We start from the raw sequence: 15,929 nt of genomic DNA, 5'->3' as shown, positions 1-15,929 counted from the left end.
AAAATGAAACAAGAGGTTCTTATCTGCTAGAGTAAGGAAAATCAATTTTGGGCTTTATAGCCAAAATACCTTCCTATGAACTGATAAATAGTTCTCCCCATCTAACCACCACTCACCCTTTAAGGATATAATAAATGCAATTAATGCCACTGTTATTGTTATTGATAACACGGCAACTATTCTTTTTTTACAGTGTTTCGTTGTTGCTGTAGGGAACTATTTCTACGTGTGAAGGATTTACAGTAAGGGGCGATACAGTACAATAGTGAAGAGCACATGCTCTGAATCCAGACTGGATTCAAATCTTGCTTTTGACATTTACTAGCTGTGTGATCTTGGGCATATCTTCCTTAACCTCTTGGTACCTCAGTTTCTCATCTGCAAAAAAAAAAAAAAAAAAAAAGTAAAAAGTAAGGGGGAAAAAAAAAAGATATTACCACTCCGTATCGACCTCATTGGGTTTTCCAGAAAGGATGCATTTATAAATCTGAGCAAAGTGCTCCAAACAGCACCTGTAAACGCTAAGCACCGTGAGAGTTTGCTTCTAACATCATTATGGGGATGATGCTGTTTTTATAACCATTCTGATGAAGAGCAACCAGAGTTCTAGCCTGCCTTGTCATGATTACTGACGAGGATGCCACTGAAAAAGAACTGGGGAGCATCCCGACGGGGCCAGCGGATTTCAAGAGGCGACGATCAACGTGCAAGATCCACGCTCGCAACCCCGGGCCTGGCGCCGGGCAGGGGCGCGGCACTCGATTTCCTTCCCTGCCTCCGCCGTCCCCCTGGCGCGCATGCTCAGTCCGGCTCGGCCCTTGCCTTTGATTTATTTTTTTTTCTGGGCGGCCGCGGCGACCCGGGACTGGCTCGGGGATGGGAAGCGAAGCCCCCGGAGCTGCGGCCGCGGCGGCGCTGTGAGGAGCAGCCAGGGGGAGGCAGCTGCAGCTCGTCGGTGAGTATCTGGGAAGCGCTGCCATGGCGTTCCGTAAGAAGAGCACCAAGAACCCCCCAGTCCTGAGCCACGAATTCATCCTGCAGAATCATGCGGACCTCGTCGCCTGTGTGGGGATGTTCTTCGTGCTGGGGCTTATGTTCGAGGGAACGGCCGAAGCGTCTATCGTTTTTATTACCCTTCAGCACAGTGTTCCCTTCCCTGCGGCAGCAGAGCGAGCCACAGAATCAAAGTTCCTTTACTATTATGGCATCAAAGATTTGGCCACGGTTTTCTTCTACATGCTGGTGGCAATCATCATTCACGCCACAATTCAGGAGTATGTGTTGGATAAAATTAACAGGCGAATGCAGTTCCCCAAAGCGAAACAAAGCAAATTTAATGAATCTGGCCAGTTTAGTGTGTTCTACCTGGTGTCTTGTATTTGGGGCACATTCATTCTCATTTCTGAAAACTGTCTGTCAGACCCAACTCTCTTATGGAGGGCTCATCCCCATAATATGATGACCTTCCAAATGAAGTTTTTCTACATATCACAGTTGGCTTACTGGTTTCATGCCTTTCCTGAACTCTATTTCCAGAGAATCAAAAAGCAAGACATCCCTCGTCAACTCGTCTACATTGGCCTTCACCTCTTTCACATCGCCGGAGCTTACCTCTTGTACTTGAATCATCTGGGACTTGTTCTTTTGATGATGCACTACTTTGTTGAGTTACTTTCCCACATGTGTGACCTGTGTTATTTTAGTGATGAAAAGTACCAGAAAGAGTTTTCTCTGTGGGCAATTGTGTTTATTTTGGGTCGACTTGTGACTCTCATTGTGTCTGTGGTGACTGTTGGCTTTCACCTGGCCGGAGGGCAGAATCGGAATCCAGATGCTCTTGGTGGAAATGTAAATGTGTTGGCAGCTAAAATCGCTGTTCTTTCATCCAGTTGCACCATCCAAGCGTACATAACATGGAATTTATTTAATGTCCAGCTTCAGAGGTGGATGGAGGAAGACACTACTCTTCAGGCCCCCGTTGTGAAGAAGAAACGGACTAAAGGGAGGTCTTCTAGAAAAGGAACAGAAAATGGTGTAGCAACTTCAAATAGAGTAGACTCTCCCCATAAAAGGAAAGAGAAATCTTCATAGTGAATTACAAGCTAATTGATTACTGTCCCCAAAGAAGTCTGCCCTTTACTATAAGATATCTTTGTGTGCTACAGATTTTTCTGTTCTTCAAAATAGTTTTTGCTGTCTTTGATTTCTGTTATTGTACTGTGTAATGTATTTTTTTAAAGGCACTTGAGGGGAGGATGCTTATTATGAGTGGAAAAAAAATTGATATAGACCAAGCAACATCAAACGGTTCAGGGATGACCACCATATTTTGTTTTGTTATTTCGAACATTTTTCCTAATGATTTGTAGATATAACTAAAAAGTTCCACATATCAGTGACACAATTTCTTGCTCCTGGCAGTCTTTTATACCATTAACAAGGTGGTCTGGTATAGCAATGTCACATTTTTTAATGTTCTCTTTTAGGATAAAATGGAAATATTATAAAGGTGGAATTCAACTTCATTACGTTTTCGGTATTCTCTAATTCTTAGAATTTTTAAACTTTTGGTTTTTTTTAGAACTTACAACTGAAGAAAAGATTTGTAAAAGCACCAAAATAATGATGTGTTTTATATGTAGTGTTGTAATTATTACAGCCCCATTAAAAATATTAATGGGTAATGTGTGGAGATTTATGACCATATATTGAATCAAAATATCATGAATTAATATAAAAGTGTTATTGAAGAGGTAAAATCATTCTTGTCCATTTAAACACTTGTAAACTAGCAATCAAAAAAAATTAAATATTTACGTAAAAGGAAACCAGGCTTAGTCTTTTTTGCTATGTTTATTAAAAATTATTCTTAATGAAGCTTGTTATAAGTTTGGTATCCTCAGCAACTTGGGAAAAATATTATTTAACCTGCAAATCATTTTGAAAAACAATGCTTAGTTGATTTATAGCTATAAAAAGAAGGTGAGCTAATTATACACAGAAAAAACTTAATACACTAACCTAAAGTACTTTGAAAATCAGGTGGATAGTCTTATGAGAGGTCTGTCAAAAATACTGTTATAATTATAGTGCTGCTTTCATCTTTAATTGGGGAAACATTCATCTGTATGAGCCCTATTTTGGATATGTATGTATACTAAAGTATACGAGGATATATAGGTATAAAGATAGTATCTTTATTGAAGCCAATAGAAAGAATGGGTGTAGTGGGTGAGTATTTTATTTATCTCCTTTTCTCAAACTTCATTTTGATTTCATTTCCATAATGTGACTGTTTATACTTTTTTGTGAGATTGTGCTTGAAAAATATGCTAGAATAAGGCCATATATTTCCCATTCATCTGTTTTCTCACACTGTGCCTCTCATCTCTGCTTTTGATAGTCTTCTGTTTGGTTTGTTGTGGGGAATTCAGCTTTTCCAGTCATGGGGGTGGGCAATGGTCCTTGAAAATTAAATTTAGTATAAAAGACAGAAGAGCCAGTCTTGGCCAAGTTTTCTTTTCTCTTTGGTTTGAGTAGTGCACAACAAAGCAAGATTGTTTTCTTTTTAGACTATAGAATCCATTATCCTTCTTTTCTTTCCCCCTTCAGTTGCCTAAGGCTGTCTTGTTGGAAACACATGCCCTGAGGCCCAAATTATAAGAACACCACTTTAACCAACCATTGTGCAACTGTAAAAGAAGGATTTTCAACTTCTCCTGTGAGAATGGTCTTTCATATTTCCTCACTTCTAAAGAATTCTAGCCTGTTACTTGTAACTCCACTCCTGGTAACAAATTTCTTATCCATTATATGCTTCATCTGAAAGTAAGTGCAAGCCCAACTCAAATTGGTAAATGATTACAAGAAAATCACTATCTTATGTGACAACTTCAAAGAATTAAACTGGGTTTAACATTAAATAGGATTAGAGTCGGATGGATTTTCTTGGCTTTGTCCCTCTCGGATTAACTTTCTGCTTGGTAGCATATGGTTATAGCTGTTCTAGACTTTATACCTATACGCTACATGGTAGAGAGGAAGGGAGAAAACCAGATTTCTAGAATTCAGCATACTGAGAGTTACCTTTAGTGAACTCCTATGATAGAGGGGTGTACTGGATTGGTTGGTGAAGTTAGGCTGTATGCTTCACCTGTGGAAAAAGGCAAAGCATATTTCTTGTAAGATGCAGATTCATGAAAGGTAGCAAAGATTTTGAAAGAGAAAGGGGGAAGGATGCTGTGTACATCTCAACTATTCATAAAAATTAAATAAGAGTTCCCAGAATATAAACATATGCCAAATAAATTATGAAAATAATGCTACCAATGATATTCAGCAGTACAAATTAAGTCCCTCTTTAATAAACACTCCAAAAAAATAATCATGCTATAGTAGATCTTACTGCAATAATTGGTTTCTGTTAAAATGGACCACATGAAAAACAAAATTCCCATTATGATTACTCAAGGTGTTATTAAAGTAGGCATTCGTTAACCTTATGAAAACTCAAATAACTAATTAATCACCAAAAGTTGCATAGGTCATAAAGGTATGTCTGATATTTGAATTTGAAGATTCTGCTCTGATTTATTGGCTTTGATGATTGCCAAACTTTATTCTTTTTTTTTTTTTAAAGATTATTTATTTATTTATTTGACAGACAGAGATCACAAGTAGGAAGAGAGGCAGGCAGAGAGAGAGGAAAGGAAGCAGACTTTTTGCTGAGCAGAGAGCCTGATGCGGGGCTCTATTCCAGGACCCTAAGATCATGCCCTGAGCCAAGGCAGAGGCTTTAGCCCACTGAGCCACCCAGGTGCCCCTACCAAACTTTATTCTTTAAAATAAGTCTACAGGTATAGATTTCCTAGGAAAGATTCAAAGTAAATTTTCTTCAAAAAAAAAAAAATTACTCTAGCACTTAACTAAAAGTATATCCTATCTTTCTTAAATAGTATACAGTCCTCCGCTCTACCAACTGAGCTATCGAAGGCTCCGCTTTTTCTTACATAGTATAAATGTGTTTCTCAATCTATATATCTCATAAAAGATAAGCAAGTTTTAGACCCTATTATTTTCCTAGTGACCAGTGTAATTCTCCATTTCATTTCAATAAAGAAAATATAATTGTAAATATTTCTTTATCTATAGATATGTATAGCCAATAGTATATTAACCTGGAATAGATTCAAGAATATTACTTGCAGCATTAATAATTTAAAGATATATTAATTTAAAGATATATTAAATAATTAAAGATATATTGAAAAAAGGATATACTCTGATATTATTTTAATTTGGAAAAACAAGGGTAATATTTTAATTTCTCACTTAATCAGACTAAATGAGAATAGTTTAGAAAAGTAATAGAAGACTTACCACTGATGCTCTTTAGTGGACATGACATATGGGAGTAGTTCGTGAGAGGAAGTTCCTACAGGGGAAGCAAGCTGGAGAATGTGGCCTGTGCAGTGGGCTGGAACTCAGGTAATTTTGTTATGGCAGGGAATGCCTCTTGTGAACCTAGACCATTGTAATCGGAGACAGAGGATGCCTGGCATGGCAGGGATAATAGACAGTATGAGTGAGTAGTATATGGAGGTAATTGAGGTTTAATGACATATCACATTACCAGAGAATTCACACACTCCCATCTCCTGATTTTCCCTGGAAATGTTTTTGTTTTTGTTTTACTGCCATCTTTCAATCAAACCTATATTCTGGGAGGAACTACCCAAACTGAGTAAAAAATGCAAATTCCTACCAACTCTGTAGAAACATTATAAATACATCATTAAAAAAAATCACACATTTCTAAGTATTAAATTGGAATTTTCCTCATGATTTTACAATCATATGACTAAGTTCTACCTTCTAAGTCCCTGTGAATAAATCCTTTTAGGGTCCTGCACCACATGGAATTTTAAAATATTTAATAACTATGAAAGAAGTCAAATGTTAAGATGTCTCCAAGGTGTTTCACCTTCTTCTTCCTCAGTCCTGGTCATGTGTTTTGAGCTACTGCATTGGGTCAGCTACATCTTTTATCAGCAATGCCAGTACATCTTTACTGTGACATTAGTTTAACTCTGTTCATTTTTAATTACAAGCAGACCTTTAACACACATCACATTCCACTTTTACTTCCTACATTTCAGTTGTATTGCTATAAATTCGGCAAAGAAAGGTAATAATATGATTATAAATAATGGTCAATAAAAGAAATTATGGCTGTCCTTGCTGTGGTCCTTAGAGTTGTGTGAACTTTGGAAAACACTTAAACATTCTAAGTATTGGATTGCATGTCTCTAAAATGACAAAGATATTTATCTCAAAAGCCTCTTTGAACATTGAAAATATATGTACATACAGTATCATAAACTGCAGGTACATAGGCAAGTTCACATGTTTTATATATATATACACACGTATATATACGTGTGTATATATATATATGCCCACTTATGTATGTAGTCTCATTTATACACACACACGCATATACTTATGTACATAGTCTCACTTAACATGTATGCATTTACGTATACATATATATGCATGTATGCACATACAGAAGTAGGTAGTTTCCCTTATACATTTACTTGTTTATTTTTTAATTTATTTTTGATGTATTTTAAGATTTTATTTATTTATTTGACAGAGAGAGAGTGTGCAAGCAGGGGGAGCAACAGGCAGAGGGAAAGAGAAAAGCAGGTTCCCTACTGAGCTCCATCCCAGGACCCTGGGGGTCATAACCTGAGCTGAAGGCAGACACTTAACTGTCTGAACCACCCAAGTGCCCCACTTGTTTATTTCTTAATAGACTTTAATTTTTAGAGAAGGCTTAAGTTTATAGCAAAATTGAGCAGAAAATACAGAGTCCCCATATTACTCCTAAGTCCCTCCCCTACCCAAACTTCCCTATTATTAATATATCCACTAATTTAGTATCATAAAAAATAGTTCCATTGCCTAAAAGTCCTCTGTTCTCCACCTATTCATCCTTCTCTCCCCTATTCATTTTTTAAAAAGATTTTATTTATTTATTTACTTGACAGAGAGAGAGAACAAGTAGGCAAAGAGGCAGACAGAGGGGGGAGGAAGGCGGCTCCCTGCTGAGCAGAGATTCCCAATGTGGGGGCTCAATCCCAGGACCCTGAGATCATGACCTGAGCCAAAGGCAGAGGCTTAACCCACTGAGACACCCAGGAGCCCCTTCCCTATTCATTTTTGAACCCTCTACAGATATACAGGATTGACTTTTCCCTTAAGTCTTAGCAGGAGGCAATGGAAAAGTGTGATAGTTCAAGTATAGTCCAAGAGCTTCACTTCTGTATTTAGCTGATGTTTTGTAAGGGATCCTTTCCCAAATGTATGAATTATTTTGACTAAATAATGCACATCATAAATACATACACAACTATATTTAAAATGTCTAGAAACTGTCTTTTGAGTAAATGTTCACTTACAGAGTTACTAAATTCCTAGTAACCATGAACTATTTTTCTGACAAATTATGGAAAATATGAATGATTTTATGTAAAAACTTTTGATATGTATAAATTCTGAGTGTAGGTCTTTATACTGAAAGCACTTGAAAACATTGGTCTAGATAAATTGCATTACCAATAAAAATTCAGTTCATAGCATATTAAAATTACATTTCAGACTAAGTAAATGAGCTAAGCATTTATTTAGGAAAATCCAAGAGCATCAACAACCATTTTAGTAGTTATGAGTACTAGAGAATAAGCTCCTTTGGTGTCAAGTAATATATTTTTTCTTTCAAACATTACACTCTCATTAACTAACATAGTGTCTCTTAGTAGTTTCTCAGAATTTGTTGAACTCAGTTGAAATAACCTTTTATTTCATAATTAAATAAGGAAGCAATATTTAGTATGACATTCCTTTGCTATCTTTTTTAATATTGACTTCCTTTCTCTTTGATACCCTTTTCCAGTTTGAAGTATTAATTATTAATTTATTGCTGGTTTCCCATACCAGTCTGAGGTCTGGGATTGTGAGTTTGTTTGTTTGTTTGTTTTTTGTTTTGTTTTGCTTTGTTTTAAGATATTTATTTATTTATTTGTTTGTTTGTTTATCTTAAGTGGGTTCCGTGTCCAACGTGGGGCTTGACCTTACGATATTGAAATTAAGAGTCCCATGCTCTACTGACTGAACCAGCCAGGTGCCCCAAGTCTTTAAATTACTAAGGTAAACTTAACATCTAGTATAATACCTAATACAGTGGATGCACACAGTAAAAAATGTGTTCACTGACAATGAACTCGATCTGTGGCAGAGTATACATTATTTACTGGGCTACCCATATCTTACAAAAACTAACATATGTAAACTTTGATCTTTTGTTTTTAAGCTACTTAAATGAAAGCTGCGGTTCCAAACATTGGACTTTTCTTTGGAAATATCTGAGAGTCCTGCAGCATCTACCTAATGATGCTTGTGATTTGCCAAACTCTGAAACTTCAGTGCTTTTTCTAGGAATTAAGCTGGTACCGCTTCCAAATATGAAGCTACTTTAAAAACCTCCAATATATGAATCAGAATTTTATTTTTAATGTGCATATGAATAAAAGATATGATATTTGATCCACATCCTGAAAAGCAGTTTCGTAATGCTAAAGAACAAGGAGAACAATGCTATTTAAAATGATGAAAACAACTAAGGCAAGGAAGACCCATCACAGAAGCCAAACCTGAGTAATGGCTGATGCCATAGGCAAAAAAAAAAAAAAAAAAAAAAAAAAAACGATGTCACGGAACCCAAAATGAAAGTATAATAAGAGAAAGAAGATATCAGTTTTAGCCAATATTATTGATCAATCAAGTTTCTTAAGATTATAAATAACAAAGCCTGCACTAGGCAACATTTAGGCCACTGGAGACAATGGCAAAATCAGTTTCAGTGGAATTATGGGATGAGAGGAGCCCTAGTGGAATGGATTAAAGAGAGAATGGGAGGGTAAGGATGTGTAATGTGCTATCACAAATACTTTTTGTAACGAATGTCTCTGTGAAGAACAGAGAAAAGGAAAAGAATAATGTATCCTCTTATGCAATAAGCAAAGATGGACAATGGAGTCAAGAGTTGGTTTTGTTGTTATTTTTGTAATTCTTTTTAGGTTGAAAGATATTAGGAATATCTATATATTTGTATGCTGAAAAAGATATGACAGAATGGAGGACAGCTGCAAGAGAAAAGCCCAGTTACATGAGTTCACCAAAGAAATGCATATACAATATGCTTTCTTGATCACTTTTAATCTCCAGTTTGCATATTTTCAGGCAACCTTTGAAAAATCTGTATACAATAGACACATATAAGGAGATGCATATAGCTCCTTGACTTTATTCTATATTATTGCATTAGAGTAGATGTTAGATTTACTATTATGACCATTAAAATCTGAACGGTGGTAGTAGTATATAAGGAGATGCATATAGCTCCTTGACTTTATTCTATATTATTGCATTATAGTAGATATTAGATTTACTATTATGACCATTAAAATCTGAACGGTGGTAGTAGTATAAACATTTTTAAGGGATGGTGTTAGTTGATCCTTTTCCTTTTTTTCCCTTTTTTTTTTTCAATATGTGTTGTTCTAACTTAAGTGATTTTTTTTTCTCCCAGAAATGAAAATTAAAATCTATTCAAATGGAGAAGACATTGAATTAAGTATTTGCAGTTGACCTCTCTCTTTGGTTGACATATTGACAAACAACTCGTATCATTTTGTAAGGGCTGGGTGGATGTCTGTTTCTGTCCATTAAGGAAGTTGTCAACCTTAACAGAGGGTAATTATCCCCAAACAACAACAAGTTGCCATTAAAAAGGTTGTGAAATGTGTGCAAATATAATTTATTCAACTAAGCAAAACTGATTGCTTCTATTAGCATACATTCCACACTTCTCAAAATCCTAGGAGTACTTTAGATGCATAAGGGTCCTCTTAAATTCTTTCTATTGATGCAACACATAACCATTACTCATATGAGCAAATATATGTCACATTATAGGATTTTAAAGTTTTATTTTTTTGAAACACAATTCTAGATTTCCATGGCTTTAAACATTTTACCTTGCTAGGCCATTTATTCAGAGAAATTAAGCAACCAACCACCAGATACCTTTAAAATCTTATCAGAAAATAGCTTAATCCAAGCAACTACTAACTCAGAACCTATACAACATTTTTAACCACAGAGTCTTTGCTGGAATTTTTATATATGTCACCACATTGCAAGTTAGACATAAAATTAATAAAGGCCTGCTGGAACTCAGTGAAATCTAATATCTGGAAATTTTATGTTTATCATAACAGTGATTAAAACCTATATTAAACAACAAAATGTGCATTTACAAGGTCATTTTTTTTTTTTAGTTTTCATAAAATACCTACAGAAAATTTTAAAATATCCAACCTATACATAGCACAGTCAAAACTGTAAACAAATCTATAAATTTTAGAGGAAAAAAATGTCAAATAGTTAAAAAATAATGCCAGCAAGCTGAATTTCAGCAAATACTGCATGCATTTATGAAAATCATCAGGAGATAATGAAAATATATTTGAAAGTAATATATCTCTATCCATAATGTACAGATATCTTTTTTGGATTTGCTTTTGCCTCTTTGTCCTATTTTTTTTTCTCTCCATCCTTATTTTCCAACAAATTCAAATAATATAATGGATTTCAAAAGCATCAGGTGTTCATCTGATTCTGAGAAAACTGGAAATCTGAGCTGTGTTTTCTTTTTAATTGAAGTTTCTATCTTTCCATTCAATTATCATGGGTAGGACTAAGCAGAGCTCATGACAAGTTAAAATTTAAAAAAAGGAAAGAATAGAAAGTATGCTTTTTTGAAAATTCACACCAAGAGAAAGGCCTGCTGATATTTTTAATCAATTTCATTATTCCTGTCAGTAATACGAATTCATAGTAAAACATCCAAAAACTCACTCACTAACCCTGCATAAATACCTAATATTACTATATTTTGGAGGCTGACTTTTTAAATTTTCTTATGTTAACAAAAAGGACATATTTTGAAAGCAATTTTTCCCATTTGAAAATAACCTATTAGTTACACTCTATCACATACATACACATTAGTAGAGAACAAAACAACATAAACTAGGAATAGCTTTACGTAACACATTTACATAACATGTCTGATAAAATCATGTGATTGGTTAAACAGAGAAAGATGTCCAAAGGATTACAAGAAAAAAAGCCGGCAAGGGAAGTTTTCAATGAAGCTCTGGGAAGTTACCTTAGGTAACCAGAGTGCCTAAGTGTCACGTGGAACATTCATTTCAGGTCAGATGGCATGCCTGTTACTTGAACTTGCTCCAATTTTGGCAGTCACAAAGTCCTGTAAAACAAAGAACTGTTCTAGCTAACCTAAACTTGAGGCCAAAACGTCTACCTTTTTCTTTAGAAGAAAAGTGAGTCTCAGTAAGCATTCCTCAAATATTTCTTAGGCATTTTCCAGATTTGGTGGTAGGCAGTGAGGAGCTAATGATAAACAACATATCCAGCAACAGGCTGTAGTTAAGTGGTATGTACAGCTTGAGAATCAGCCACACTATGATATTCAGAAGCTGTCTAGACAAGCAGAGTATCAAAAATTTCCTTAGAAAGACAAATACAGTGGCGGAGTGTGCATCATCCCCTAGAATGGCTCCAACAGTAATGCAGAAGTAAGCGATGGGCAAAATAACATATGATTTCAACACAGTCTTGATTTCAACACAGTCTTGACTAGCTGTTCAGAATAATAAAGTAAGCCTGGCATTGCTACTGGGTGAGTCTTGGGCTTCAGTGTGGACAGGAGGCACGGCGCGCTCAGGGTGGTTGGAGAGCTGAATGCTCCAGCCTCACGAGAATCGGTGCCCTGGGTGAAAAGGTAGTGGTGCAAATGGCACAAAACCTTGCACATGGCAGCATTATGTGCTGATCTATGGCGAGGTGGGAATGGTAGAGGCAAGAACAGCCGGAAGCAACTTATGAGAGTGGCTGTGACTAGGTATGGAAGAGAGGAGGGAGAATTTGAAGGAGTCAACAACTCCTGAAGTCACACTTGTTGAAATTAAGTCATTGACAGAATGCTGTTAGAATGAGCTGGTTGGTGAAGTCTAAAGAAAACAAGTAGCTCACTAAAATAGATCAGAATGGAGACAATTCAGTGTGATACATCACATGGAAAACACATACTCCATTTACCAAAACATAAGCACATCCAAAGTTTAATGATGATTATGTGAGAATAGTGGATAAAATGAGAATATTTGTAAATCAGAAATGGAATCACGTATATCCACTTCAAACTTCCTATGAATTTTTTTTGACAGCTGTTTGAATTAATCCTTGGTGCCCTGATGGCGGCATCTCTGTACTACATTATTTATTATCTCCCTGCATGATGGTCCTTATGTGAATAACTAAGCCCTTTAACAGTCCCCTCACTGGAGTCGCTCTTTGGAATGTGACATTATTAAAGAGATATACTTGATCTCGGTTTTAAACCTTGGAGAGAAGAAACCATGAGTGGGTCAAATGAAAGTGTTAAACAGGAATAGGCTCTGGCAGGGAAATCTAAAGTGAAGTGCCAGCTCATTCTCTGCCGGGGCAGTGTTATCAGGATGACCTCCAACTCAGCGGCTTTTTAAACGTGCGGTGCTGCTGGCCAGAAGCAAGCATCCTGTGAAGTTCTCAGAGTTGGATTTTCTTCCTGGGGAAAAGCTATTCATTCGCATCTGTTTTCAAGGTTTTTAAGAAAAAAAACCAAAAACACAACAACGCTTGCCTTCCTGCTGCCTACAGGCAGGCTTAGAGAATGACATTACCATGCCTTTTAAAAATATTGAATTAGCTGCCTAATAATGTTTTCTTCTAAATTATTCTAAAAAGAAAAGTAGTTGGCATGTATTGGGGCATGTTTTACATAAAAAAGCAATTTCAGTATTGACTGAAATAATTCAAATCAATTGTTCTCATTTTAAACAATAAAATATAAAGAAGAAAAAAAACCTACCCTTTTTAGTTATTCCCATGTATTTTACTTAAGTTGTATTTTAACCATGTTAGAAAACTTGTAAGAAATGTTTCACTATATTTACATTGATTTTGAGATATATGTCAAAATGACATATATTTAATTTCTGTTTTTTTAGTACATTATTTTAAAATATCAGAAATAATAATAATAACAACAATAATAATAATAATAATAACCTGACTGTGATGTAAGGTTGTGGTTAAGTTAATCTATATATGAAAATTTATGAGACAAAATTATTCACAAATAATGAAGACTTAAATTCTCCATTTTTGTTATCATTCTTGAAATCTGTTTTATTAACTGAAATACATATAATAGAGAGTTTAAAAGATTTAAATATTGTCAATATCAGAAAAAATACCTAACAAAATTTAAATGGCATTTTTTGAATGATTATATTTAGATTTGTTTTATGTTATTCTCCAGATTCCATACATTATTATAACATTAAATATGTCAAAGCTTCATAGCTATTCAAGCTATTTCTGACTATTATATATTATTACATTCTGATTAGGGGCATCATTACAATTACTATGCTGCCTTAAATTCCATATTTTGATCACTACTTCTCTCAGTAAACTGTAAGTATGTGAAAGAAACTGAAAATATTTGTGGAAATGAATGTATCTGTTTCCAAATGCTTGTTTATTTTTCAAATTGGATAAGGTTATTCTTATTTATCATGGAAATGATATTATTTGCAGGCAAGAAATTGGGCTTCGTTAGGGTTTAGCAGAAGACAGGTATGATAAAATTTCAAGGACTTATTAGTATAAATGCTCCAATGATCTCCTATGTGAATTGTTTCCTGCAATACATATTTGACAATAGTGAACAACATTGTTCGTCATCTTTATCTACTTACAGTCATAATAGGTTTAGGTAATTTATGGCCAATTAAATTATAACCCCTTGAGTACAGAGATCTTATTCATTCTATGCCTTAAATTCCACAACATACAGTATGATGACCTGTCAAAGATGACACTTAAATTATTTAATTGATTGTACTTGGTATAAAAGTGTAATTCAACTCTCAACTCAGCAAATGTTAACTGAGTGCCTTCTGTGGCCAACACGATGCTCAGGCCTGCATCAACCATGAGGAGACACAATCACTCACTGAAAGAGAGGAGTTATCAAGCAGGTATGGTGATGTAAGGTAAGCAATGTGATTAGGTGGGTTTTTCATGCTCTAGAAGAAACTATTCTCATCTAAATGGTTTAAGGAAGAATGTCAAAGAGCTGATGTCGATGATGATAACTGTAGGAAAGCACAGAAGTTAGTTCCAGCAGTGGGGTGCACATTTTGCAGAAGGAGAAGAGCACATGGAAAGGCTCAGAATGCCAGAGGGCATGAATGTCTTGAGCACTAGCAATATTGTTAGAATATACAGCACAGAAGAGGGAGGAAAGGAAGACCTTGAATATTATGCCAATAACTCTACACTGATCTGAGAGTAATTTCTTATCAATATCTTCTTTTGACACTCTGGTTTGGATAAATTAGCTGCCGAAGATACTGTTTTCTGAGATCGAAAATGCAGAGGGAGAAATAAGTTTGTGGACTAACATCAATTGAGCTTTAGATACTTTGAACTGAGGTGCTCTTGAAACAACAAAAAATATCAAAATAGAGAGTATCAATATTATCAAAACATACCAGACTGGAAATGAGGAGAAAGAGCTCAGGTGGAGAGCTCTTTGGACAGATATACTTTGGAAAAGTAATCATTATGTGGATGACACGTGAAGTCATATTGTGGGTTGAAATATCAAAAATGAATATGTATAGGGAAAATGGTCAAGGATTCATGAAATCTCTGTGGATGGATAGGTAAAAGGAAAAAAAAATATGAAAGTGCCAATGAAAGAATCCTTAAAAACAGCAAACAGCATTTCTAGGAATGGACAGATTATGTCTTTACCAAGGCAAATGTTTAAGTAAATCATTAAAACCAACAAGGTCTATTTCTGAGAACTCTCTTCTGTGTGGTTCAACAAAATGTACAGTCTGAGGTAAGAATTGGAGACATTAAATTGGCTAAATTATTTAGCAAAAGGAACTTCTTTTATTCAGTTTTCCAGAAAATTGTTTAAATAATTACCACACATTATTTTACAAAGAAACTAGCACCTCACAATAAATCAAATAATAACCACACAAGAAAACAAAGCATCATAAACATTTGGTAGATAAAGAGAAAGACTTTTTGTATACTGTTGACAGATTTCTTGTACTAAATATCAGAGATTTTAAAACTATGATTAGTATGTTAAAAGAAATAACGTGAGCTCCAACATATTTTCAGGAAACAGAAAACTAAAAAATGTGATGTAGCATACTTGGATAGAAAATAGAAACTCAGGAAGTATTATATATATAACAAGGAAAATATAAAACTTAAATGAAACAGACAACAAATTAGAAACAAATAAAACTAAAGGAGATGTCAAAAATGTATGCCAAAATAACACAAGGAAACAGAGAACATAAATGCTATAATGAGAAGGTTTAATGTGTATTTAACAGGAGTTCCAGAAAGAGAAGCAAAAGAAAACAGCATATTTTAAAGGTGATAGCTGGAAAATTTCCAGAACTGCCAAACAACACATATCTTCACGTCCAGCAAGCCTAATAAATTTCAAACACAATTAAAACAAAGCACACATGCATAGACATGCCAACTCATATCCTAGTGTCACTTATGAAACTCAATGCATGGAGATGGTCTTAAAAAAATTGCTAGAACAGAAGGAGAAGTTGGGTACAGAAAATGGACACTCTGAGAAGAATTGATTCTTCACAGTGATGATAATCATATGTAAATCTCTG

At 35.1% G+C, this 15,929-nt stretch overlaps 1 protein-coding gene across 2 annotated transcripts; it reads left to right on the top strand.

Moving 5' to 3' along the window:
* The first annotated feature begins 601 nt into the window (after positions 1 to 601).
* Positions 602 to 2,822, top strand: TRAM1L1 (translocation associated membrane protein 1 like 1). Of its 2 annotated transcripts, XM_045087505.1 has the most exons (2): positions 602 to 955; positions 1,537 to 2,822. In XM_045087505.1, the coding sequence occupies exons 1-2, from the start codon at positions 638 to 640 to the stop codon at positions 2,089 to 2,091; spliced, it is 873 nt and encodes a 290-aa protein (XP_044943440.1). In that variant the 5' UTR covers positions 602 to 637; the 3' UTR covers positions 2,092 to 2,822. The 2 variants fall into 2 exon arrangements, with proteins under 2 accessions (XP_044943440.1, XP_004748078.1); XM_004748021.3 differs by having other exon boundaries at positions 841 to 2,822.
* Positions 2,823 to 15,929: the final 13,107 nt, after the last annotated feature.

This window comes from Mustela putorius, unplaced genomic scaffold (assembly GCF_011764305.1).
Source record: "Mustela putorius furo isolate JIRA1106 unplaced genomic scaffold, ASM1176430v1.1 tig00001215_pilon_pilon_pilon, whole genome shotgun sequence".
Lineage (NCBI taxonomy): Eukaryota > Metazoa > Chordata > Mammalia > Carnivora > Mustelidae > Mustela > Mustela putorius.
The sequence above is the reverse complement of the archived record's forward strand: the minus strand, read 5'-3'. Positions and strand labels throughout refer to the sequence as shown.

What these genes read in the sequence shown, in the direction of transcription:
- TRAM1L1 (XM_004748021.3), top strand. Translation starts at nt 979, where the DNA reads ATGGCGTTCCGTAAGAAGAGCACCAAGAACCCCCCAGTCCTGAGCCAC.